General features: G+C 41.6%; 2 protein-coding genes across 8 annotated transcripts in view; one reads left to right on the plus strand and one right to left on the minus strand.

Annotated features, from left to right (window-relative positions):
• Positions 1-10,232, minus strand: part of FBXO15 (F-box protein 15) — a 28,676-nt gene extending 18,444 nt beyond the window's left edge. The window contains exons 1-3 of one of the 6 annotated variants that reach the window (XM_065831843.2): positions 9,863-10,232; positions 6,059-6,178; positions 3,999-4,103 (exon numbers count right to left, since the gene is read on the minus strand). In XM_065831843.2, coding sequence (XP_065687915.1) covers positions 3,999-4,102 — 104 coding nt within the window. In that variant the 5' untranslated portion in view covers position 4,103; positions 6,059-6,178; positions 9,863-10,232. Of the gene's footprint in view, positions 1-3,998; positions 4,104-6,058; positions 6,179-8,713; positions 9,205-9,230; positions 9,841-9,862 lie in introns of those variants that run through there. The other 5 variants (XM_071804295.1, XM_071804292.1, XM_065831842.2 and 2 more) reach the window with 5 other exon arrangements.
• Positions 10,233-10,458: 226 nt separating this feature from the next.
• TIMM21 (translocase of inner mitochondrial membrane 21) lies at positions 10,459-16,995 on the plus strand. Of its 2 annotated transcripts, XM_065831846.2 has the most exons (6): positions 10,461-10,991; positions 12,640-12,702; positions 12,802-12,899; positions 14,285-14,358; positions 16,303-16,408; positions 16,506-16,995. In XM_065831846.2, exons 1-6 carry the CDS (start codon positions 10,700-10,702, stop codon positions 16,596-16,598), a joined length of 726 nt encoding a protein of 241 aa, XP_065687918.1. In that variant the 5' UTR covers positions 10,461-10,699; the 3' UTR covers positions 16,599-16,995. The 2 variants fall into 2 exon arrangements, with proteins under 2 accessions (XP_071660397.1, XP_065687918.1); XM_071804296.1 differs by lacking the exon at positions 12,640-12,702 and having other exon boundaries at positions 10,459-10,991.
• Positions 16,996-26,312: the final 9,317 nt, after the last annotated feature.

The following is a 26,312-nucleotide window of genomic DNA, read 5'->3' on the forward strand; positions in this document are numbered from 1 at the left end:
ACACTTTTCCCTATTTTGACCTTCCGACAGCTTATATGAAGTCAGTTTCCCTGGTGCAAACATGAAACATGAAGGCAGAGGAAACAATAGATGCAAGATGTCAGCATTTCTCATGGGTCTACTAGGTTATCTCAAAGAACATGGAATCTCTGAACACATTTCTTGTTCTGGATTACACATACCAAATGAGATCCACTTGTGACTTTTCTGCTCTACCACAGAAAAAACAAACAAATTTTTACAATATGCCAGTAAGGTTGATAAACATCTCAAAGTAGGATCATCATATATTGGGATCTTCCCACTGTTTTATGCCTCTTAAGAGCACACTAGAGCATGTGGTTTTTAAAAACCCTTCCTGCCGCTTATGCTGCTATTTCCATCACTGACACGGAAGCAGATTAAAAAACAAACAAACAAACAAACAAACAAACCACCACGCAGTACATCCCTGAGAGAAAGCTATTATGTGGAAACAAATAAAAGGTAACTTCTGTCTGTCTTCCTGAAAAATACAGGATCCAGGAGGATGCTCAGAAACAGCATAGCCATACACAGCAACTTAAGTGAAAACTGATTTAAGGTTAAGCAGTTACTTTCAAAAATTCTGCCCAAAAATGCTAATGCATCCTCCTCACACAAAATCAGCTGGTGAAAAAAAGTGGTTTAACACCTCTTACCCAAAAAAGACAGCCTGGACCCCTCCAGTTTCTCACACAGATCCAGCTGAAAGTGGGGTGGAGTAGGAGTAGTACAATTAGAATCACCTATGTTTGGTGGTGGTACCACTGTCATGTCAATCCCTTCTGCACTCTCTTTTGAAAAGCTCAGAGTTGTCTTTTTGAAGAGATCAAAGAAACATGTAACAGGAATGATGGGTTCACCTCTTTCCTGCTAGAAAAAATATGAGGTTGTATTTCTGCCCCTCACACCCCAGTATCCTTAGCACAGTTCAGGGAATACTGAATAAAAGAATTTACAAGAATTCAAACAACAACCTGTGAATAAAGGTTTCCAATAAGTTTTCTAATTTTAAAGTGCTAGCCACACAGCCTATATTAGTGCACTAAAGAAAATTAATAGCAACAGAAACAAATTCTCAGGAGAGATTCTCTACCATTTATCAGCAAGATTACCTTCACCAGTCCTCACTTATCCCCAGGCAAACTTGAGCTAACGTGCTTTGTAATGCATTTTCCCCTCCTTAAGGCATTAAAGCATTCAAGGACTGAATCCATCCCAGACTGCCTCCTACCCATGAAAACAACTCTCACTTCATCAGCTGCTGAGAATAAGTCCCCACATGCCCAGAGCCAGGTTCTTTGTTATTGATGGAAACGTACTCAGCAATTTTCCAAAAACCTTCCAGCCTGCTGCTCTGCAGGTCTACATGCAATCTCCCACTGCCATTTTCTGACTCAAAGCTCTTTGAAACACACAGAAACATAAGCTTCCATGACTGGTAAAGGGGGGTTCACAGTCAACATGAGCCTCCAACTTGCTTTTCACCAAAATCCAGGGGGGGAGGCGGAACATGAAGAACAATCCTATACGTAAAACAAAGATTCAAGATACCTCACTTTCGAGACCACAAAAGACAACGCAGTTATCAGATAGCATAAAATATTTCTGATGGAGGAAGGAAATTATTTAGTTCCAAAGCAGCTAAGAATTGCAGAATGATGAAAACAGAGATGCCCTTGACACACCATCATCAGAGGAAACTGAGCTGTGTGTCATCCAACTGGTCTTAGTCAGCCTAAAACGTCCAGCAAGATTTCCTCTTACAAGACTCTCCTGTTAGCTAGAAACCCCTTCCCAAGACAGACATCCTTTGTTTCATGGGGAGAGATGCTCAGCATCTGGCTGCTCAGTGCTGAAAAGACAGGGATTAGTAGTAAGCATCTTCTGCATTTTGAAGGTACAATCTCAGGCAATGGAAGTTGAATGAAGACAGATTTGCCATGAATACCTACCACCCTTCTCCTCACTCTCCGTTACAAATTGCTTCTTCCTTTCCCAAAACAGCATTGTGCAAGCAGATGAAAAATTAGTTCAGGCAGCTCAAAAATTCAGTTAGGGCAGGATGGCAGAGGAGAGAAAAAAAAAAAGGGGGGGGGGGAGCTTGGAATCACAAGTGTTTAGGGAGGTATCACTGCTCCTTCATCCTCAACTTCTGAGGAATTCACGGCAGACAAATCAAAAAGGCATCCAACAGGGAAGCATGAATTTGCCTCTTTTATAGCTGAATATGTGCCACTTTTGCCTCAAAGTGTTAAGTATAATATTCCTCTCAAGGACTCTTATTAATAAGATACTGTCACAACAAGCCAACCCAACCTCATGCTGCTAACTCAAATGCCAGAATCACACACGCATCTTTGTCAGTCATCACTTGACCACAATGGCAAAAAGATGTTTCCCTGTGCTCTGGCTTCTCACCTTTTACACAAGCACTCTCTGCTGGTGATCAGAAACCTCAGGCTTTCAGACAGACCACCTGTGTGAGTTTCCCACACTGCATGACAGAAAGTCTGGAATAGTACGACATGCTGGGGTGAGGGGGGTGCAGAAAGGGAGGTCAGAAGCACTTCCTTGTCTTCAACAGGTACACTGAAGACAGTGCCACAGAACTGTTCAAGCACAGACATTATTGGAAGAGCTCAAAGACAAAGCACTCCATTAGGCAGCAAGATAAATCATGATGGAAGACTGATGGCCCTGTTGCATCAAGGACAGCATCTTCTCAAAAGACACTCTGCCTAAAAGGCAAGATGAGATTTGTCACAGAGATATGGAGGGACTTAAATTCAAACTTGTGTTAATTCACCACAAGATTCAGGAGCTCAAGACGGTCCATGGAAATCCAGCATGAAGAAGTGACATGGTCGCACTGAACCAGTTAGTCACCTTGATAAGGGAAAATATCTCTTCCTCATATCCCATTTGCGCACACATAGTAATCTCTGTCGGGATTAGAAAATGGAAACAGACATTCTTGAGATGAAAACAGATTAATCAGCTTCCCTTGAACAGCCACAATGATTTTATCCTACCTTACTATGCTGAAGTGGAAAAGACATATTAAGACATATAATTTATGTCAACTATGCAATTTTTATCTACGTGCATCTGCTGACAGCCTCAAAAAATAAATCTGGATTATGGCCTTCCCTTTAAATTCATCACTTCTAAAGGTGTCGATGCCAACGTTCACAGATTCATTGCGCAAATGAGAAATGGATGAACATGAGATGCAGCAACTTCCCATACATTAAAACATTTTCTCATTTAAACAACATGAATGCAGCAGAATTCTAGAAAAAAATACCCGGACACCCTAGCTATTGCATACCAATCTCTCAATCCTTTCACAAGATTATCATGATACTGGTAGGAGTAATTTGTGAACTCTGTATAAGCAATTGCTCACAAAAAAAAAAAACCACACACACCAACCACAAACAGTCTTTATCTTCACTTCTTTTTTTTATTTAGAAGCCACCGAAATCTGACAAAAAGAGCAACAGGTAAAACCCACTAGGGAATCACCTGACTAAGTCAAACTCTCTGCAAAAACCTGATGAAAGAGCTAAATAAGTAGTACTTCAAAATTATGAAAGCTATGACAATTCTACAAAGCTACTGGCTACACACCACTAAGGATTGTCTGAACAAAAAAGTTGTTGTAGGTACATGTGAATACAAACAAATATATGCAAATTTTACAACAAAATGAATGCTAATAGCAACATTTTAAAACACTGTATTTAGTTTTTGCCTCATAACTCCCATTAAACTCAACAGGGCTTGCACAGCTAGAATTCCATAAAACACATTGTACTGTGAGTTATGCAGTACATTTTCAGCAGAGTAATTGCCAGCAGGTACATGCATCAGTGCTCTGGCACCAGTGAAACTAAATTAGAAAGACTCATAACTCAGGTAAACTCAACTGCTGCACGATTAAGATTAGCACTTATGCTTCACTCCCTTACTTATCGTTGGCCAGATGATAGAAGCGCTTATTTACACAACCAACAGACAACAGGGACACAGCATCCAAATAGGAAAATATCTTCATCAGCATTTCTGATGGCATGCTGGAAAACAAGAAAAAGACAAATACCATTGGACCTGCCTGCAAATTCCAGAAACGACAATGGCAAAACATTTTTATTCCAAACAAGAGCAAAACAAGAGATAGAAATTATCAGCTTGTAAGCACGGAAATTAAAACTGACCTGAAGAATTAATCTGCAGAGTTTGGGTTCCAATTTGTCTCTCTTTGATGTAAGATATTTGCTTAAATCGTTTCACAACTCATTCAAGTGGCCCAGCACAATCACATAAAAAAGTGTGTTCACATTTTCATTAAACTTTGTTAATTTTAACCCCGTTTGACATGAAACTACCTCATTCAACTTCAGTTTCTCACTGCTTGTATCACGATTTTAACGCTTAGTCCGTAACCACCAGCATTTACCAGAACTGCGTATACTCGCTCTTCTCCTGACTGTGGCATTAGATCTCAGGATGGATGAGGACAGGTATGTCATAGTCAAACAGCAAGATTATGTTTTACCTCATCAAAATCTTCAAACCATGTGTGCCCAAGAGTCTCATACTGTTTTAATTTATGTCAACGGAAAGATGTGAAATTCAAAATAAGAGCTGAGTGGCATCTGGAAAAAAATAATGGTTTTTTGCATCTGTAAGGCTGCCTGAAATGCAGGTGCCAGTCCAAGTACAACTACAGCGCAACCTGGAGATGAGCCACTGTGATTTTTGTATTAACAGACAGAAATCTCATACCCTTCAAGAAGTATCTGGTAGCTGTACAGAGTTTTAAAAAAAGATGCATTTCATACTCTAACTTTTTGGAGCGTGAGAGTGTTGGAACACCAAAATCACCACTGAAAACACAAGATGCTGTGAAAGTCAACACCTCAGTTGTCTCTCTTGTCCATTTACCACTGGGTGAGTTACACCACTTGCCAATTTATAGTACTTTATTCAGAAGCATGTAGCTTTCAAGCAGAGTGATAATAATGCCAATACTCCAAGGTTTCTATTAAAACCCAAAATCTTAGTTGCACTAAGATAGCAGTGACCATGACAAAACTTGCACAGTAATTATGTGAAATAACTCAAACACTGTAAATCCAAAGCAGTCAGTGCATTTATTACAGAGATACTTTAGAAATTCTCTCTTTAAAAGCCGCAAATTAGCTAAAATAATATGCTTGATCCAGCATTCTCAACTGTAGTTTTTGCAACAACATTATTTTTTTCTTCGAAGGAAGCTGAAAAAATTATTTTTTTTTTCTTTTTTTCTCTTGTCTTTCACACTAACCTAACAGCATAAAGGATTGAATGGGCCACCCAATGGAAAAATTAGAAATGATTATGCAGGAAGCTACAAAATGTATAAAAGAAAGAAAATGAATTAATCTCATAACACATTCTTAGATGGTTTTTGTAGAAACATAACTAATTTTCAAAAAGAAAGCAACAATTATATCAAACATTAACATCACATATTAACACAATTATACCAAAAGTGCCCTTTCACTGTCAAACAGGAAGAGAACCATTTACGTTGCAGCAAATGTGCAGCAGACACGTTATTTCTCCCCTCTCATCCCACTCCACCATCCTAAGCCTCTCTATAAAAAGCAACCAGCATCAGGAGAAACATCTGAACTTTAATTCCAAACTGGCTTTTATTGAAGTAATACAATAAGAATTTTTATTCTCAAGGAACAACACAGCCTATGATTTGCAAAGGTGTTGCTGAAGGCTTTGTATGACTTGGAAAACCTACATATTTCAATACTAACCTAGAAAAGGAGATGAGGGAGAACCATACCAGAAAACATCAGAAAGTCAACACAAGGATCACAAAGTAGGCCAGGAAAGCAAATAATTTATTTTCCACTCAGAACATTTGACATGGAAATCTCCAAGGTACAAACATGGCTGTAAGCAATCAAAACATGGTTTATAGTCTGAAAGGGGTCTTCCACCCTTCCTCCTAAGCTAAAGACATACTCACCTCTCAATGCACAAATTAGGTTTAGGTTTTACAGAAGGTGTCAAATGCAGACTTTTAATCGCAGCATTTACAGTTTCAGAACATTCCCCAGACCTGGCAGCAAAGCTTCTTGACCTGTTTCTAAAAAAGAAAAGCTGTTAGAAGTCTCATCACCACAAAATGAAGTAATGTGCACATTATGCACACCTAGACACCACGCCTCAACTGAGACAGGATTCAGGAAACACATCACATGGTAACTCATTACTATCAGTTCACAAATTTGGACAATCACCACCACATTAAAATACCTGACATCAGGAAGATGTCAGATTTAAACTCACAAGTATCTCTCCTCATCTCTCACAATACTCAGAAAGGAATTGTGCTGCACCACTGAATCAGTTTAAATCCAGTAGAGATTTGTTAACATTAGACAGTTGCATGGCTATGGCCACCATAATCAAGCTCCTGATAGGCCCTTGCAGTAAGTCAAACTCACCAATTAATCTTCTGGTTTGCAACATCACTCCAGGGATGTTTTTGAGCCTTTCAACTTGGCTCTCAGACCAGAGCAACTAAAAACATTAACTCTGTCCCAGGGTGTTATCTTCTTGTTCTCAAACTAAGTCCAAATGATGAACATGCTAGCTATGAAAAAGAACGGTTTCTAACTGCATGAAGAAAATTAACTCATTTTCAGTCAAACCAGCACAATACCCAGTGATGGCACAGAGCAGGCAGAGCTCCCCACACGCTGTTAGCGCTGATTTCTATTGCCAGCTGACTTTTCAATACCTGCTCAATCCAACTCTGGGTTTCTAAGCAACCAATGAATGTTGGGCAAGAAAAAACTAATTTTCAAGTACGTGGCTACTGCATCCATTTAATGTACTCTGTTATTGATTTAAGATTGGTTTATGCTCAAGAAAATTAGAAGAAAAGAACAACTCTGCCCTACACTGTCAACTGTGCTATGTTAACAAAAAAAAAAAAAAAAAAAAATATATATATATATACACATAAAAATAACCCCTCCCTTCTGAAGTTTTACTGGAAATTGTTATAAGCATGAGACAAAAAGACATGCACATTCCTGCTTGGGTGCCAATCACTGATATACTAACAAAAGGAACAACTACTAAAAAAGTAACTGTATATCAAATATGCCCCGAAGGACAAGCAAATTATTTATCCATGTATTTATTACCAAGAAGTACATTTAGATAACTATATGAAGCTGCAACAAACTACATTTTTCAAAAGCCATTAAAGGGATTTAGAGACACAGGTTGTGTTCAACAGCAGACTACCACTTCTGTATCACTCCGGGCAGCACATCACAAGCTATTCTGCCCTGTGTCTATGCTGAAAGCACAAAGATACCCAGTTTGGGCATACCCTACAGTGACATACCTATGAAGACTCCAGGTACAAGAACTGGAGCCTGGATTTTACAACTCACTTTACCTGGTACCAAGCATAATGTTCATGGCCTGTATTCAGTATTCCAGGTATGAAGACACAACAGCATATTTATGGCACAAAGTATTTTTAAAGTATTGTGTGTGCCAAGATTTGAAAACAGTATTAACAAAATGTTTTTACACCATGTTGACAAAGCTCACCTGCCCAAGTTAAAAAAAATGTTAACTGTTAATCCACCTCTTTAGAGACTTCTAGTAACAACAAAATGTTCTTGCTTAGAGGCACAACAACCTCAACTGTTATTTCATTAGCTTTCAATTTCTGGGATTTCAGTTTTGCACTAGTATTTTCACTTTCATACCCTGTAGTACTTGTAATGTGACTATTGGCTTTTTGCTGTTCAGGGAATAAATCCATTTCAAAGAATGTATAGAAATCTGTAACCTGTCTCCTTCTCTAAATGTCAACACATACCTGGGGATAAACAGAAATGACAGTAATGTTTTGACCTTTTGTTTTTCTACCAGCTAACAATTCCAAAGTCTTTTAAAAAGGTATTATCCATTCCATTTACAGTTTAAAAAAAAAAAAAACAAGGAAAATGAAATTACTGTGAAACCCGAAGTTGTACCAATGGGTTAGAAGAAAAAACTCCTTTCTCAATTTTGCTTCTAAGACTGGTTTTAGATTTTTGGAAGCTGAACTAGTACTATAACAATTAAGCTAATCACACCTTCCACAAAGAAATCCTATCATTTGTTACAAAGGCCTAACTACCCTGAACTTATATACATTAGCCACTACACCAGCTAGTACTTTGTAGACAGCCCAGCACTTATTACACCAACTCCTCTAAGCTCAAGAACATATTCCAAGTTAAAGCCTCACTACCCAGAGAACAGTGCATTAAACCCAGACCTTCCCCACACCTGGAAATGCGTGGGTTTACTATCACAAGGTGCATCACCTCTACAAAGACATTGGCCTCCATCGAGCTAGAGGGAGGAGAGCACCATGCACATGACAGTGCAGGCCTGAACTGTGGCATCATTAGAGCTGGAAACCAGAGCCCTCGGGTGAGTGGAAGGGGTTTCCCAGAGCAGCAAAGGGAGTTAAGGGTAACCAACAATCCGCTCCCCGCGGACAAGATGAAAAAGGACGAGCAGACATCTCGGGAGTGGCAGAGTCCGGCTTCTCGCTCGACACCCCCCGGCGGCCTCCCCTCAGGCCGGGCAGGGCGACCGTTACCTGGGCCCGGCGGCCCGGCCAAGCCGAGGGCCGGTGGCAACAGCAGCGGGGGTAAAAGGCCGCGGCAGCCCGACAATGGCGGCACCAGGAGAAGCTGCGGCTGCCGCGCCGCGGCCGTACTGCCGCAGGGCTCTGCCGCGACCCGTCGCCATGGCCGGCTACACCACGGGGCTGCGGCTTCGCGCCGAGGAGGGGCCGCTACCGCGTCCCGCGTTAGGCCGCGGGGCGGTGCCCAACCCGGGAAGAGCGGCGTGCGGCAACGCTGCTCCGGGGAAGTGGGCGGGCGTCCGCAGGGCCGGGTCCGCGTTCCTCCCCTTTGTCTGTCAGTGCCCCAGGGAAAGGCCATCTGTGGGGATTCATGGTCGCACCTAAAGGAGTTTGTTGTTAAATGGAGGGTAGGGACAACGCCTCCCGAGGCGTATGAGGTATCTACGTTGAGAAAAATAAAGACACATTAACAGAATCACAGAATGGTTTGAGCTGGAAGGACCTCTGGAGATCATCTATTCCAACCCACCTGTTAAAGCAGGTTCACCCAGAGCAGATCACACAGGAATGTGCCCAGGTGGGTTTGAATGTCTCCAGAGAAGGAGACTCCACAACCACTCTGGGCAGCCTGTTCCTGTGCTCTGGCACCCTCAAAGAAGTTTTTTCTCATATTCAGATGGAACCTCCTGTGCTTCAGTCTCTGCCCATTGTCCCTCATTCTTGCTTCTGGCTATTTCTCTAGCAAGGCCACCCATTTTCTCTTGAGCAAATTCAAGTTTTCACTTGTACAACCTGTAATTTTGGTGTGACAAAAGTTAAGAATTATTCTACATCATATGATAATATGATTAGAATATAAAGAAATTCATGTGCATTACAATCACTAGCTGTCTCATATGGAGAGTAATCACAATGTTATGTGTATTTATATGTGGCTCTCTCCATCACCATCTTTTTTCTGGTATAACTCTTAAATTGAGGGCGATCTGACAGAGAAACAAGGCCAAATAATTAGTTTTGTGAAAATAGGTAGATAGGTAGATAGAGTGCCTCTGCTAACGAGGAGGCTTTTCAGTCTTTGCATTTTTAGATGTCTAGAAATCTACATGCAGTATTCTTTAAGGAATTTTTCATGAAGAAGCTGGTCACCATAAAACCAACCGTGCTTCCCTTCAGTTTTCCTGAGCGTCCGGCGTGCGCCGCAGAGAGCATCGAATGCAGCAGCGGGGCCGCCCCGGGGCTGGGCGGCTGTGGGACCGCAGTGGCCGCCCCGGGGGGTGAGCGCCGCACGTTCCCCTGCCCGCCGCAGCGGCGTTGGGTTCCCGAGCAGCCCAGTGTGGGCCACACGGAGACACACCGCTAATACAGCGGGGAGCCGCAGCCCCCAGTCGGGACCTCGGCCAAGCGTCCTGTCAGCTGCCTCACGGGGAGCTCCGCGCCGGCGTGCCCTGCCCGGGGAAGCCGGAGCACGGTCTGCTCAGGTGTTCTGGTCTCCATTCGTCGAAACATCAATTGCACGGCTGTTGCGCAAGATAAAAATAGATATACTTTTTTTTTTTTTTTTAACATAGGGTGAGCACGGCGCGGCGGGCAGCCCCGCCCCGTTCACCGCCCAGCGGGTCACCGCCCCGTCGGGGCGGGTTGCGGCGGCGGCGCTCGGCATGGCGGTCACTGTAGTGCTGTTGCCGGGAGCCGTTCTGAGCGGCGGGCGCGAGAGGGAGCCCGTTCAAACTACCGCTCCCAGGGCCCGCTGCTGCTCTCTTCCCCTCCACCCCGGAGATTTCCGCCGGGGCAATGGCGAGGGGCGGCTGCACGGCGGGTAATGGGGGCTCCTGACCCGAAGCAGTGGCAGCAGAGCCGCGCTCAGAGCTGCAGGCTGCCCTGACTCTTTCCCGAAGGGTCGCCCCCGGGAGAACGGGGGTGAGCTGCTGAAACTTTCCGTTTCGTTCGGGTGCCTCCGCCGTACTTCCGTGAGGGCGCCTGGGAGCCGTGCCCGGGATGCTGCCCGCCGCCCTTGCCTCGGCGGGGCAGTGCGGCCGGCGGCTGCGGGCCGCCCTGGGGCGGTGGCTGCTCGCTCCGCCCGGCTGCGCGCTGCAGGGGCCGGGGCCCTGTCTGGGGTGGCGGCACCATCCCCCCTGCAGAGAGTCCCCTGGGCTTCTCTGGGCCACCCGGCAGAGGTTCGGGACGCGGGCGGGTGGTCTGAGAGCTGAAAAACCCGGTGATAATAGCAAACAGGTGTCCGTGCAAAGGGATCGGAAAGAAGAAACCGTGCTGTCCGCTGCTCAGAAAGGTAAGATGGGCTGTCATTCGTGAGTGGGAACACTGAGCGCTCCTTAGAGAGACTGGCACTGAGAAATTACTGCCACAGTTGAGATTTTTAGAGCCCCACAACTCAGGAACTGGAAAAAAACCCCGCAATTCTCTGAAAACCAGCAAGCCCGGTTTGTTTCACATCATGTTGTTTGCAGCAGTTGATACATTTCAATGTATATATTGCACAAGCAGAACAAAAATTATGTGTCTTCTTCCAAACAGTGTTGAATTTACATCAGGGATAGAATCAGAATCATTGTGGTTGGAAGAGACTCCTAAGATCATCGAGTCCAACCATAACCCAACTCTAGCACTAAAACATGTCTCTGAGAACCACATCTATGCATCTTTTAAAGACCTCCAGAGGTGGAAACTCAACTGCTTTCCTGGGCAGCCTGCTCCAATGCCTGACAACCTTTTCCATGAAAAATGTTATCAATCTAAACCTCCCCTGGTGCAACTTGAGACCATTTCCTCTTGTCCTGTCATTTGCTACTTGGGAGAAGAGACCAACCCCCTCCGTACTACAACCTCCTTTCAGGGAGTTTGATAATGTCTCCCCTCAGCCTCCTTTTCTCCAGGCTAAACAGCCCCAGTTCCCACAGCCGCCCCTTCATCAGACTTGTGCTCCAGGCCCCTCACCAGCTTAATTGCCCTTCTCTGAACTCTCCAGCACCTGCCACACACAGCCCGTCTCAATGCCATTAAAACGAGTTTCCTTCCAGGTAAAGTGTCAAAGCTCTACACGCAGTACTAGTTTCTTTATAGAATGGTTGTCACTTGGGTTGGTCTTGTTCATCTCAGTGAAAAGCAGTTACTATGTAATTAGCCTCAGAAATTCTAAGTGTTTTGAAACAGTTTTTGAAAAACATCCTCAATTGATCAGAAAGCTGCAGGAAAAACATTTGTTAAAGTGTCTTTGGTAAGTTGTGCTTTGCTGAAAGGTGCACCTTATCACTTGAACAAATGAGTAGTTTCTTCCAAAGTTCTCAGAAATATTTTCTAACAGCAGATCTCATAGGACTTTTTTGCAGTGTATAACAACACTTTTACTAGTACATTACATCAAAACTAATAGATTAAAAACCAATTGGTTAAACTGCAGTTCATGGTCTCAATAAATAAAATACATATTTTTGGTCCAATATCCCTTCTTTTTATTGTTCACTTGATTGAGAATTCATAAAATCAGTTATTTTCACTGTGTGAGACTTAGAAGCTTACACTTATTTTTACTTCTCCCTTTCTTTGCATAAGGATTGCTATGATTATGGGTTTATATGGTAGCTTGAATACTGCAGTGCTAATACCTCATTAGTTCTTAAATAAACTAGCTCTCCTGCTGCATGAAAAGTAATAATAAGTGCTAGTCTGGGTCTTGAAAACACCTAGGAGGAAAACAGTAGTAAAGCTTAATATGGAGATATAGATATGCCCTGTACAACATAAGAGGCGTTCCGTGGTCTCTTAGTGATGGGGCATTATGGAAGCTGATACTGGAATTTTTTCTTCTGCCAAAATGTTATTTGAGCTGTAGATTAATACAGGAGCATTTGAATAAGAAAATTATGCAAGTCTTACTATGCAAGATTGTTAACTCTTGCATTGTTTTCTGTCTATTTCAGTGAAAGAAGCTGGAAGAGACTTTACCTACTTTATTGTGGTGCTTGTGGGAATTGGTGTTACAGGTTATTTTTTTAATTATATTCTTTATCAGAAGATGCTTTTCATTAATTCCATCTGGTTTGATTAGTTTTTCATTCTATTTGCTGTTGTTTCTGTTACAGGTGGTTTGCTCTATGTGATTTTTAAAGAGCTGTTCTCTTCTTCTAGTCCAAGTAAGATCTATGGAGATGCCTTGGAGAAGTGCAGATCTCACCCTGAGGTTGGTTTTTTAACTTTCTTCATAAGTTTATGTTTCTTACTGTCTCTCTTTGAGTCAAATGTTTGCACAAGGAATCTCACAACCAAAGTTACGGGAAAACCCACATGGTTCTTAGCAGGTGAACAGCAACAGATCTGCTGGTGCTTTTAGCTGGCCAGAGCTGGGTCATCTCCACATTGGAGCCTATGTTAGGACAAGTTAATGGGCCTGAGCTAATTAGCCTGCTACAAGCCAAGTTAAGCAAGTGTACCAGGGCACAACAACTGATGTAACTACAATGTGTGCTCCTTCAGAGCATGTGCTTGTGTCTCCATACACAAAGTCTTATAGACATACCTGAGCACCTATTAAATGTTGTATTTAAAGAGTTTTGAAGGTCAGGGAGGGAACTGATCCTGCTTAGTTTTATAGATCTAGCCTGCTGTCTTTCCTCTCACAGTTACTCTGTTGTGACACTTGCATTAGGGTTCTGTCAGGGAGGGAACTGATCCTGCTTAGTTTTATAGATCTAGCCTGCTGTCTTTCCTCTCACAGTTACTCTGTTGTGACACTTGCATTAGGGTTCTGTCAGTCTGCAAGCACTCCATAAGCATCCAGGAACTTAAACGCTTCATTCGAAACACAGTTCGCATTCCTGTAGCCAACAGGAAAGAGAACAGTCATGTGATCACACATGCACATGTGACAGCTAGATGTAAATGAAAATCAGTCTAAAACTAGATTCTTAAAAACACAGCTTGAGGTAAGACAGGGTTGCTACATGTGCCACTGAGGCTAACCTAGAAATGAAGTGACAAGTTGTCACTAGAATAAAAATGGAGACTGCTTTGGAACAAGTTTTGAACATTGAAACTTCTGTGCTTATACAGTAAAAATCACCCTCCCTTTCTAACGAACTATAAAGTAAATTTAAAACTAGGTTAATTTGATCCGGCCTTATAGATCTGGGAAAAAAATAAAGGAAAAAATCATTGAATTTCTTAAATGGTGGTGGGTTTTAGACAATGTGAAGGGGAGTGCACTTGCATTTTAAACTTTGAAACATCATCTTGGAGGAGACGAGCAAATATTTCCTGCTTTTTTTCCTTTTTAAACAAAAAGTCAGTAAAATATAAAATAAGAAGAGAGATTAAAATGTCATAATCACAGAGGATGGTACAAATGGAAGGTATTAGTACGATTTATTTTAGACATTTAATATGTGACTGTGAAGACAAGCACTGAAATACAGAGAAACTTGCCTTACACTGTTTTCTTTCATAAATTCTTCTATTCTTGACACATCAGACTTGCAAGGGGCATTTTGTTGAAAGAAAACGTATTCACAGCAGGGGTGTCAGCTGATACTGAATATCTGTTTGAATGTGATACCTTCTCTCTTGTAGGTAATTGGTGTTTTCGGTGAATCTATTAAAGGTTATGGAGAGACAACAAGAAGAGGAAGACGACAGTTTGTCAGGTGCCCTCTGGTGTTTGCCGCATACAGACACTGGTTTTTGCACAGCAAAGACATTTTGGGTCACATCATAGCAAGTTAGATCTCAATTAATGAACTGTATGCAATGTCCCTGTTACTTTTGAGTGAAAATGAAAGCATTTTTTTGCTGTACCTCTTGTGTGGCACATACCACTAAATATGGTGCATGTACAATATAAAACAGCAGTTCTGAGTGCCTCAAAATAAGCAAAGGTCAGCATGGTAAACATAGAGCTGGTATCCAAAAAATAGGATGAGTCTTAAGAGAGTAGTATAGAGGCCTAGGCATGCATCTGGGGAGCAGGGATCTGACTGAAGTTTACAGTCTGAAACCCTCATATAGAGTGAAATTGTTCCTTGAGAGTTTTTCTCCTTTTGAAGCAGTAGTTCTTAGTAGGCAAGAAAGATCAGGACATACTATTATAACTGTACAGGTTGTCACTGCAGTGACTATATTGTCCCAAGCGTATATGCAGTGTTTCTCCCCATTTCTTACATTGCTTTTTGGTACTTGAGGCCACATCTCTACTGTGCATTTAACAGAACATCTCTCACCTAAACCTTTCATGAGTGTGTCTATTTATTATTCTCCTTTTGAAGGAAACAAAAGAACTAATTCTTACAAAATGTAAATCCTTCCTGCACTATAACCCAATAGGGGCTTTGTCTTTAGTGGGCTCTTTGACTTGAATTCATTCAAGGAGGTTTCATATAGGATGGGATACATAAGCCCAGATACACAACTTGAACCATTAAATTGAGATTTTTTTTTTCTGGAGTAAGAAGATTTTTACTGGTGGAATTTTATCTTTTCACTAAACTCCATGTAAATGTGTTTAAAGTGAGCTGCTAAGTGAAAATGATATGCACAAATATTTTAAGCAACAAACTGTGTAAATAAGTAAATGTACTGTCAGGTTTCCTAGTATTTCATTTCCATCATTTGGAAAGTCTAGTATTTTAAATAAATTTTTGAGCTGAGGACTTTGTAAGATTGTAGTGTTTGTGTCTGCAGTATAAGGATGACCTTAAATGTCTCAAAAATATACAGATTTTTGAATGTATGAACACCTTGAATGTGAGTTTACTACAGTAGGGCTCTTCATTCATCTGTTCTCTGTAGCCCATCAGGTCACCTTGAACTGTACTGGAAATGTAATTCACAGTGTATATCTGAGTATGACTGATGGAAATACAAGCTCGGCATTTAGTAATTTCAGGAGGAAACATGAACTGGCACCAGAACTGTAGTTTGATTATTAGTATCTGGAAGAGGTGGCCTTGAAAATGATGTGACCTTTCTGTTCATTTAGTGCTTGAGCATAGTCTAACTCCTGTCTAAATACCAGCATTTAGGTTTGAGATCTGATATCAGTGGCAAAGTTACACAACTTTAGAAGAACAAAATCATTAACAAAATAAGTAAAGCGTAAACTGTTTGTTTTGATGTGATTTAACCAACTTGATAATTAAGTTAAAAAACATTGTTTGTGTCGTTTGGCTTGGTAACTTTAAGTGCCTAAAAAAAGCCCTGGCAGCCTTGGTGATGTGGGTGTTCCTTTCTAGATGTCAGGCTCTGAATCTGAGGATTTTTTAAAAATAAACACAAGGAAATTCCAGAATCTTCAGCCATTGGATTGCTGCTGAGTTTTGAGGGGAGGACCAGGGTGGGGACACTTAAGCATCTGTTAATCCTCAACTGCTTATTAGTTCTTTTTTCTAACTCTGCTACTCTTTATATGCTCTACAGTGCAGCTTGGGAAGAGCTGTAGAGAGGAAGCCATGGTGGCATAAGGACTGTATCGGAATATACTTTATCAAAAAATAGTTAAGCAGCTCCTCTAAATAAGTTTAAATCTGAAGTTTAACTAGCATATAATATGTATCCTTGCTGGATGGGGTTTTGTTTTGTTTTGCTGTTTTTAGTCACATTGAATACATAAAGGATGGACTGAAACATATGCGTTTGAAGTTCTATATTGAGGGCACTGAATCAGGGAAGCGGGGAACAGTCCATATGGAAGTCAAAGAGGTATGTACAATTGCTTGACATAGCTGACAAGATTAATGTGAAGTTTACACTACTGAAGAGGAAAAAAAACCAGAACCTGAAATTGTTTTCCTTACAGAATCCTGAAAGAGGAAGATTTGAGGTCCGCTACATATTTGTGGATGTTGACACCTATCCTAGAAGAACTATTGTCATAGAAGACAACAGATAGCCAATGATCAAAGTTGCCACTTCATCTCGTTGTGTTTTGGGTAATACCAGTGTTGCCAGCCTACACATGAATTCTTCAGTGTTCCTGACTGTATCTTGCAGCTTTGGGATTGTGCTACAGGACATCACCTCTCAGGGCCTCCATTAAGGTCTTTCATTGCAACAGATACAGGATTTGAAGTTAAGCCAATGAAAAACAGTAGAGCCATCACTTATGGCAAATATTTTTGACATAGGAAAATAATGGCTCATAATAAACAGTTTAATGCTGGATAATACTTCTACACACTCAAAAACTGAGTCTTCCAAGATTTTAGGTTTGTTTGTGGAGCTTTTTGACTTCCTTTGCTTGGATTTTCTACTAGCACTGCAATAAAGAAAGTGGTATTTTAAATGTAGTCAAGCTCACCGTTTTCATTGTGGATGCCGTTATGTAAGTAAGAAGGTAAAATAAGGATGTATGTTAGTGGTGCAAAGCGGATCTAACCCAAAGACGTGTAAAAATATGGGTTGTGGAGACATGCATCCTTGGCAAATGACTGAAGAGAAAGATTTCAATATTGTTTTCTTCTAAGTAGATAAACATCACACAGAACAGTGGTGCTGTCTGCTCCTTCCAGCGCTTGCCATGTTGCTCCACTAACGACAGTGGCGTAGCAGCTCAGCACTGCCCACAGTTTATCCATTAACTTAAGTAATCTAAATCTTCTGAGAATCAGATTAATATAGTTTTACCCAAACTGAAAAACTCCACTCATGACCAAATTTCTCACCTGTGTTTCTTCCTCAGTGCATTAATCCAACTGTGGCTTGTTTTCAGGGGGCTTCACAGCTGGAGAAAGGAATACTTCCTAAAGCAAGATGTAAAAAACTTTTTTTTTTATAGTAACAACATTTTTATAGTAAATGGTATAGGTACAGCAAAGAGGCCAGCCATTAGGTTTATTTTTGTCTTGGTTTAGAGCCTTGTTTGCATGGAAGAAACTGCCTGGACTAGAAACTTTCTGGGAAGGAAAAGATACTGACCTCACATAATGATGTTTTTCCAACCAGTGCAAGTGTGTGAAATTCTGTATCACGCTTGTGGTAAAACAGCAAGCATAGGACATTGGGATTAATGTGCATGTTTGGCTTCAGCTTGAGAAGACAAACTAAGAATTTGGTTATTTGCAACTGGATTTATTTACAGGTTTTTTCAGTAGCAAGGACTTCCTAACATACATGGAAATATATTTCAAGGGTTGCATGAAAGAACTGTCCGTTTGGGAATCAGATCTCTAGTCATTTGGTCACTTGGAGACATCAGGATAGAAACTTTTAAAGTTATCTGTAAAGCCATCAGTACCACAGTTCTTGCACAAAGTGCCCTTGTCACACTTCGGCATGTGTCAGGCCTCAGTATCGTGCTCCCTAGCTGGGAATCAATGGTGCAGTTAAAGGCGTCAGAAGGATTATTAGCAAAGTCAATAATGATTCTGTCTGGCTCTGGCAGTCAGTCCATACCCACATGTGAATAATGGAGACAGACCAAAACTGGCAATAAGGAAGAACCACAAGTGTAATTTAAAAGACACAGGTGGATATGGAGTTGTTCACAGTGCAACTGACCTTCATGGTTTCTCCATAATGCTATGACTGTCTAAAAAAGCAAAGTACGAACTTCTGTTTTATGCACTGCATTTCAAGAAACTGGAGAATCCAGAGAAACAAGTCAGGTGGTTACTCTCAATCTTATCTTTTGTTAGGGTAGCCCAAATATGACAGTTATAAATAGGATGTTTCTCATCCCGTACTTCCGTGGAGTGCAGCGTTGTCATGTTCACAGCTTCTCTTTCTCCTGTGGAGTTGCAAAAAGGCAGATGAGTGAACACGCTTGCTTAAAGCAGCAGGATATGCAGATGTAGTGGCACTTCACATCAAACAAAACATCTCCCAGTCTGGAAAGAAGCTGCAGTGGAGGAATATATAATCTATAAATCATCTTTGTGTATCATCCTGCATTGTAAATAGCCAAATGCTAGAGAGGCAGGAAAATATTTTGCTGATAAAAAGTGGAAAAATGCAATTGTCACAGTCCGTTCAGCAATGGACTCATGATGGTTCTTTTAACTTGATCTCAGAGTGCAAAATTAAGGTGACCAATATGCCAAGGGGTTATGATTCAATCAAGCAGTGTTACTTTATTAATTTGCCTGAAAAGCAGCACGCGATAGAGTAAGAAAGAGAAAGGGGAAAGAAACGGGGAAAAGTGAAGGAAAAGATGAGAAAAGAGGTTGCATTTATCACCAGTCCAGTTCCAGAAGCGTCCCTCTGGTTTCCAGGTCCCGTGGAGTCCGGCCGGTCCTCCATCGTGGTTCGGGATCCTCTGGCGGGAAGATCTTCGATGGTGTCCATTCTGGAGTCACCTTTTATGCTTCTTCACCCCCCCGTGTTCCCATTGTTTTCACAGCCGAGGCTCGTACTGCATAGGCTTGAAAGATTCATGCTTTCTTTTGCCAACGCTTACGTGTCCAGCATTCAGGGGTCTTTCTCTGGTCCGTTGGGTGACCTCAGGACCCTTGGCGAGCTTCTGGGCATGCTCCTTTTCGTTGGCCATTGTTTGAGGGAACAGGTGAGGGACACGTGTAACTGAAGCAGGAGGTGAGAACACGTTCTTCTGGACAGTGTCTGTTGTTTCTGGGTCGAAGAGACCCTCATAACAATAGCTTTCAGGAGGTAGGGGCTGGTTTGGCTGGAGAAGCAGGCAAAGTCCACACAACAGCCATTACTAGCAGGAGCCACCCCATATCGGAGAAACAGTTCAACACAACACTTCTTCTCAGGCCTCTCTCCAAGTCATTGTCCATCTGTTCTTTCGGTCTCAGCTTCAGTTCTCTAAGTTTTTGATGGCGATGTTCAGGCAAATACTGCTCAATCTTCGGACCGACTCTCACAACAATGCTCTTTGCTTTCAATCCCTGTAACCAGAATGCTAGCTAAATGCAACTGTAAGAGGGATGAGCATATACATCCAAAATGTTCATGAAGCCAAATAGTAGTATGGTGTCTCTTGAAGAGAACTATTTAGCCCTAAATATTGTTACCTTCAAAACATTCTGAAAAACACAATAATCCAGTTAAACTTCTTTACTTCCCATCTTGTCTATGTAAGTAGTACTTACTAGGATGTGTCCTCAGCCCATAAAGTGCTCCTCACAATTTTTGTTTTAGTGCCTGCACCACCTCACTAGATAAACAGATATGCAAGGGTATTTTTCTTTGTATTTCTGGAATGGGGGGACACAGCTTTAAAGGAAATAACTTTTCCTGCTCTATGGAAAACCTGACAATATACTTAATAAAATAAAAGCAAAATAAAAAAGTAGAAGAAGATATCTACCTTTACCTGGGCTTTAGATATATTAGTGTTCTTACTTTGGACAAATGACAAATACAGGGCTGAAATGCTTTCAAATCTCAGTGGAGCAAAGATTTTGGAAATCCTTTTTCTAGTAAAATCTCTTCAGTGAAGAAAAAAAATGGGTCTTCAGAGCTTGATTTATTGTCCTCCTCCTAGCTAGATGCCTTTCACCAGTGAGATTATTTAAGGTCTGTGAGATTTCAAGGGTATTCAAGTTTTATATGTATGTAGTTTGACTGCAGAAAAATATGGCGCTTTTGAGGAGGATTTGAAGAGGAATCAGTGACTGCAGGCGCATCCTCATAAGCTGATGTGGTGTTTTCTGCCACTGAAGATGGATTCAGACTGCCAGCCCTCTGAAAGGTAAGTAGAGGGGCTGAGAATTGCAGGGAAGGGGTTTAAAGTTGGTGTAGGGGAGAGGGCCATCCAGGAACAGTCCCCTTTGGGCGGGTAAAGGGTGAAGGGATGTTTTCAGCACAATGCCAGCTTGTGCCAGGCAGGGCAGCTCCAGCCTGAGTCTGTGCTCTTGTGTAGTTTGGGAAACCTCAGGTCGCACTGTTCTTGTTGCACTTGAGGAGCATGGCAGGCATCTTGACCATCATGTCTAGGGTCTGGAATGCCTGTACCCATTGGCGCAGTGCCTCAGAAGTTTCCAGTCGGTCGCCTTCTGTGGCATCATGCTGGGCTGCATTGGCAGCTCTGCTCTCTAGCCATCCAGTTTAATGGACTAGTACTTTTTCCCAGCATTATGAAGTTTTTAGGTCATGAAGCACACGTGTCCTCTCTGTTTTTACAGTATCATCACATTCAACTCCTTTTTCTTTGGGGTTGCAGTAGAGACTCCTTTCCTCACCGCTGTGTCCCTGTAGGTTCTTTTGCTTGACGGCATCTGTGGTCCAAGAGTCAGTCTTGTTGTTGAGCATTTTTGCTGCTGTTCGAGTTGCATTTTCTGTAGCGTTCTGCAGAGTGTTGATCTGCGCATGTGCGCAATTGGCTTTGAGCTGTTCTCCCCAGAGGTGTAGTCAGGGGCAGGTGGACTAGCACTAGGAGTCCATGTTTAAACTGTTGATATGCCTAGACTGAGTAGGCAAAGATTGTACAGTCATCTGGGATGGAGTAGCCATGGGCAGGGGGAGTGGACTGTCCCTTCACTAGTGTTTTAGGGACTGGATGAGAGCCTTCTGAGAGGAGGTGTTCAGTGGGAGTGAGGCAGGTTTAATCTCAAAGGAGTTGAAGCTTGTATGTGTGTGGCTTAGTGTTTGGTCTGTGTTTTTGAGTGGCAGGCTGTAGTTGGACTCTAGGTGGTATTTCTGAATGGAAAGCAGACCTGTGGAATGGTTAATTTGTTCATCACCGTCTGGGACATGGGGGCAGCCTGGGGGCACACTGAGGCTCTGGGACACAGTGGTTCTGCCATAGGGGCCCGAGCAGCTCATCAGTCTCTTCAGGGTGGTGAGGGATGACTTCAAGACCAACGCACTGAATGACCACAAATTACAGGTACCACTGGGGGGGTTGCCCAAGTGTCCAGGAGGAACCCAGGCGTTGGGGAGAGGGGAACCAAAGTTCAGGTCACCAGGGTGGGGGGAAGGTAAAAGAGGGGACAGCGGCTGGGGGAGGGGGGGGCAGAGGAAGGGATTTGATGTGACACTGGGCAGAACCAAAGTTCAGGGTCACGGAGGCGGGGGGGATGGAAGGAAAAAGTGGATGACACGGGGGAAAAGATTTGATGTGACACCGGGCGGAACCAAAGTTGGGCAAAACAAAAGTTCAGGGTCACGAAGGGTGGGGGCAGGGAGGTTAAAGAGGGGACACGGGGGAAGGGATTCGATGTGACACCAGGAGGAAGCAAAGTTCAGGGTCATGGGGGCGGAGAGGAAGGGCACCGAGGCAATTGGGGGACGGGATAGAGGGGACACCGAGGCCCCTTGAGGGAGACCTCATGGCGGCTACAGCTTCCTCACAAGGGGAGGAGGAGGGGCAGGCGCTGATCTCTTCTCTCTAGTGACCAATGACAGAACCTGAGGGAATGTCAGGAAGATGTGCCAGGGGTCCCTTCCAACTTGGTACATTCTATGATTCTAAATTAAGCTCTTGGTAACATAGAAGTCTTGTGGGAACTAGTCTCTTCTTTCCATGTTCCTTGTGAGGCTTAATTTCTGTCAGTCCCTATGGACTGAGCTGGGATCCATGTTTAAAAATACATTTTCACAAGTCCCCTTTAAATCAAGCAAATATATGGGGACATCTTCATCACAATTAGGTGAAGAAGGTTTGTCCAGCAAGACATGTGTTTTATTTAGAGAAGACTGATCTCATCTGTAGTACCACTTTATCTGGTGGTACTTCTGCACTGGAGGAGAACAACTGCATTCACTGATTTTAAACATATTGTTTAAACATCATGTTTTAGAACATGTAATTTTGAAGACTGTTAGCCTAGGTTGTTCCTTAAAAAGTCACTCCTGCTTCACTAGATCATTGCCCTACCAGTAATCTGGCCAGTGCTCCTCTGCATGGCGAGTAGCTCAGAGTGCTCCATCCTCCCACTGGATGACGCTTGCCTGGGGAGAAAGCAAAGTGACTGGAAGGTTCAGCTTCACGTTTTGGTAAACATAAGCAACAAACACATCAGTATTCCCTTTTAGAGCTCTTACCTCTTTTTCTCTGGGAAAGAACAAAATCATAGCTTATGCCAGTTATTAATACATTCTCAGGTAAAACTGTCATGTTATTGTTACTAAAGCTGGCAAGAAAAAAATAACTGCCAGAACTGAGTGCCAAAACAATGACATTTTAGTGGAAATTAAACAAATTTTCTGGAGTTGAGTTTTGATCATTGCAGCATTAATAATTATATATTATATACGCTTAAAAACCTGTTCTCCTTTAGGAAATGAAATTTTGTCACTGAAATGCTGTTTTTGAAGAAACATTGTGTGGCAGACTACTAAAAATGTATTTGAGATAGGTGTGCAATTTGATCTTAACTTTCCCATCTCTGCCTTAATTTTTGTGGATGCCGAAACTTGTGTGTATAGTATAGGCAGCCAACATCCTTAAAACTGGTTTGTGGGAATAGTAATATTACTTTGTCATCTGCATGACTTCTATTTGTGTCTAGGTCCTTTGTAGACTTGCTGTATCGTGACACAATGAAATATACCTTCGGGAAATTATTTTTTTGAAAACTTTAAAATATAAAAAAATGGCTATTTTTTTTGCTAAGCTTCAGTAAACAGAAGGTCATGCAAATAAAATAGAATTTTAGACTCAGAAAGAAAAATGTTGTTGTGCATGACTGATGGAGTTTAAAAATTACCTTGATACATAAGTATTTCCAGCATGGAAATCAAGTTTTAACAACCAGTTTAGGCAATGGAGTCATGCTTTTGGCAAGGGTTGCACATATATACATGTTTGGTACAAGGAACTTCAACAAACTCACATAACAAGCAGGGAAGACAGGAATGTGAATAAGACAGTTATTGCAACACATGCCAGCTGCAGAAGTAAAGACACAAAAACGATGTGCTGGGGGTTTTCACAATTAATTTCAATTCACTTTGTTCTGAGCTTCATCTCACTATCACAAGGGATGTCATCTGTCCCAATACTCATGGGATTATTCCAGTGTGTTAAATATTAGGTCCAAAAAGCACTGAAAACAATGGGGGCAGGTTTTGAGTCAAAACCCACTTTTAGGATTCATTGCAGCCTGTAAGCTGATGGAAACACAAAAGGGTAAAAGGTTTAAAGGAGCGAGCTTGAAGTGAGGCCGTAAGGGTTCATGACTGACCTCTGTATATGAGGTTGTGAATTTTACTTGAAGATCTAGAATACAGTTGGCTCTGGAAAAAGAGAAATTTCAATGCAAAAAGATCTCCCCTCTCTTTTTCTGGGGAAAAAAAAAAAAGGGGGCGGGGGGGGGGCTTAGTCCCTAAAGAGTTGTTCACTTGCTCAGAATAAAGAATAATAAACCTCCAGTGCACATTCTCCTTAGGCAGCTGGGAATATATACCAAGGATTATGAAGCAATGGTTCTGAAGTGTACCATAAATAATTGAATGCAGAAGTATTTGATAGCTCTTTTTATTAAGTTCTCAGTGTTTTTTTTATTCTGTTTGTGTTATGTTATGTAAAATAATCTATAGGAATTATAGAAGAATGTGAATTAATACCATCCTGTATTCTAAATCGGTACATTTAGATTTTCATAATAATGGTATATACTTAGAAGTTGAAAATGCACCAAAAAAAATACGTTGAAAGTAAAAGGAAATAAAAGTTTAAAAAAAAAAAAGCTTGTTTTGGAAGTCTTGTGATTGCCCTAGGAGGAATACATTTGATTCCCTTCATCTCATATAGGTCATCAAGGAACATTTGTAACTTGACAAATAAACAAAATAAGCACAACTACCTGTTTCAGTAAAGTAGTTCAGTTTGGAAAGCCTGTGGTTGCTTCTCAGTGTTCAGTATCAAACTACTGCATTTTGTTTTAAATATCCACATAAAAATAATAGGAGATGACACAATAAGTCTAAAAGAAAGTATCAGGGATTTAAAACTAACAGAAAATGTCAGTTTTAGTCAGTCATATATGTACAAGTACAAATACTTATGGGGTGAAAATGGGGAAGAGCAGGAATGAGAAATCTTGCAGTTTGGGATGAAGATGGGGAGATTGCTTGCCAATTACAGTCGCAGGTAAAAGAGACTTCAACATTAACTTTATTTATTGCCAGTTGTTGCTGCTGCTGCCCGTGTTGCTGCATGGCATGGCAGTGTGGGCACCAGGGGGCTGATGGTGCAGGTGTCTCTACTTCCAGATCATGTACATTCATTTGCCTCTGCATCTGAAAACCTCCTGGTACTGTGCTGGGAAACATTTCCAGGATAATCATGTTTATCCAACCTTCATTTAATTACAATTCCCCTTTATCTGAATCAGAATTATGTTTTCTAGCATGAACTGAATTCTTGTATTACTCCCTACAATTATCTCTATTGACCTTCATTTATCTGAGCATGTTTTCACTTTTTATAGGAACAAGGCTGTTTTGCAATTTCAACCCTATTTTTTTTCCACTAGAAACATAACAATATCAGCCATAACAATGTCTTATTACAGCTGTTTTATACACACACTAAATAAGTGACTGTAGTCCCTGAGATCTGGTATGCTTCATTAGCACTGCAACATCCATATAGGAGCTGGAAGTGAATTGCTATTTTGTATGCTGTCTGGGGCCGTGCATCACGCTACATTTAATAACACAAAGTTATATCCCAATGGCAGAGCACAGATTTGCAGAATATCACTAGTTGCTTTTTGGCATAAGACCTGGCAAGGTCCAGGTGCCCTCTCCTCCTCCGTGATGCTGGAAAGCCACTGTATCCAAGTATGTGACACAAGTAAGGATACAAGCGGCAGAGACAAATAGCTGAGGCACCTCAAGATTTCAAACAGAAAGGAGCCTTCTATCACCTGTCTTGGACATCAAAGCCTCATAATAAGCTACAACTATTTTTCCCCGAAAACATCTGTGAAAGATGTCCTGATTAGTACATTTTTTGTATTCTTCCCACTTATTTTCTCTGAATTTCTTTTTAAACACTTTTTTTTGGGAGTCCTGCCAGCCTCTGCATGTATTTCTTTTTCCCTTCAAAATATTATGCCTAACTTCCCTGTCTGCATTTCTCTTTTTTACCTATATTTAATTTACCAGGATGAAAGCTGAGGAAGAAATATTACACCTTCAGTTTCCAAGGTTTCTAGAGCTGGCAGCTTTTCTCCTGTGGCTTTCTCCAACTTTTCCATCATGCTGACTCACTTAAAAGGTGGTATGAAGTCAATGTCTACAGCCTGTAATTCAGCATCATCTGGATATCAAATATTTTACCACAGGTTAAAGTGAAATGATTTCAGGGAAATAATTTTAATTTTACTGGGTGTCTGATTCCTACATGGAACAGCAACAATACATTCAATGTATTGCCTATGATTGTATCAATATACCATATGATGGACAATGCTTTATATCCAAAACAAAACTCAGGGAATTCAGCCCTGTCCCACCAAAAAATGGAACAATCAAGTCCAAACAAGAATGTCATCCAAACCAGTCTTTCTGCCCCATTCTGCAACTATTTGCTTTTTAATGTAGCATATGTCTATATATAAATACAGATATATGCATATATATAAAAACATATATGTGTAATGTAAAGCATACATGCTCTATAATATCTGTTATGTATATGAAATAGAAATACCTACCTACCTACCTACATATATATATATGTTCTTGACCT

This window comes from Patagioenas fasciata, chromosome 2, assembly GCF_037038585.1.
Source record: "Patagioenas fasciata isolate bPatFas1 chromosome 2, bPatFas1.hap1, whole genome shotgun sequence".
NCBI lineage: Eukaryota > Metazoa > Chordata > Aves > Columbiformes > Columbidae > Patagioenas > Patagioenas fasciata.

Coding starts and splice junctions, on each gene's coding strand:
- TIMM21 (XM_065831846.2), top strand. CDS start 10,700: ATGCTGCCCGCCGCCCTTGCCTCGGCGGGGCAGTGCGGCCGGCGGCTG. Junction 14,359..16,302: donor GGAAGACGACAGTTTGTCAG/GTGCCCTCTGGT, acceptor TGCTGTTTTTAG/TCACATTGAATACATAAAGG. Junction 16,409..16,505: donor TCCATATGGAAGTCAAAGAG/GTATGTACAATT, acceptor TTTTCCTTACAG/AATCCTGAAAGAGGAAGATT.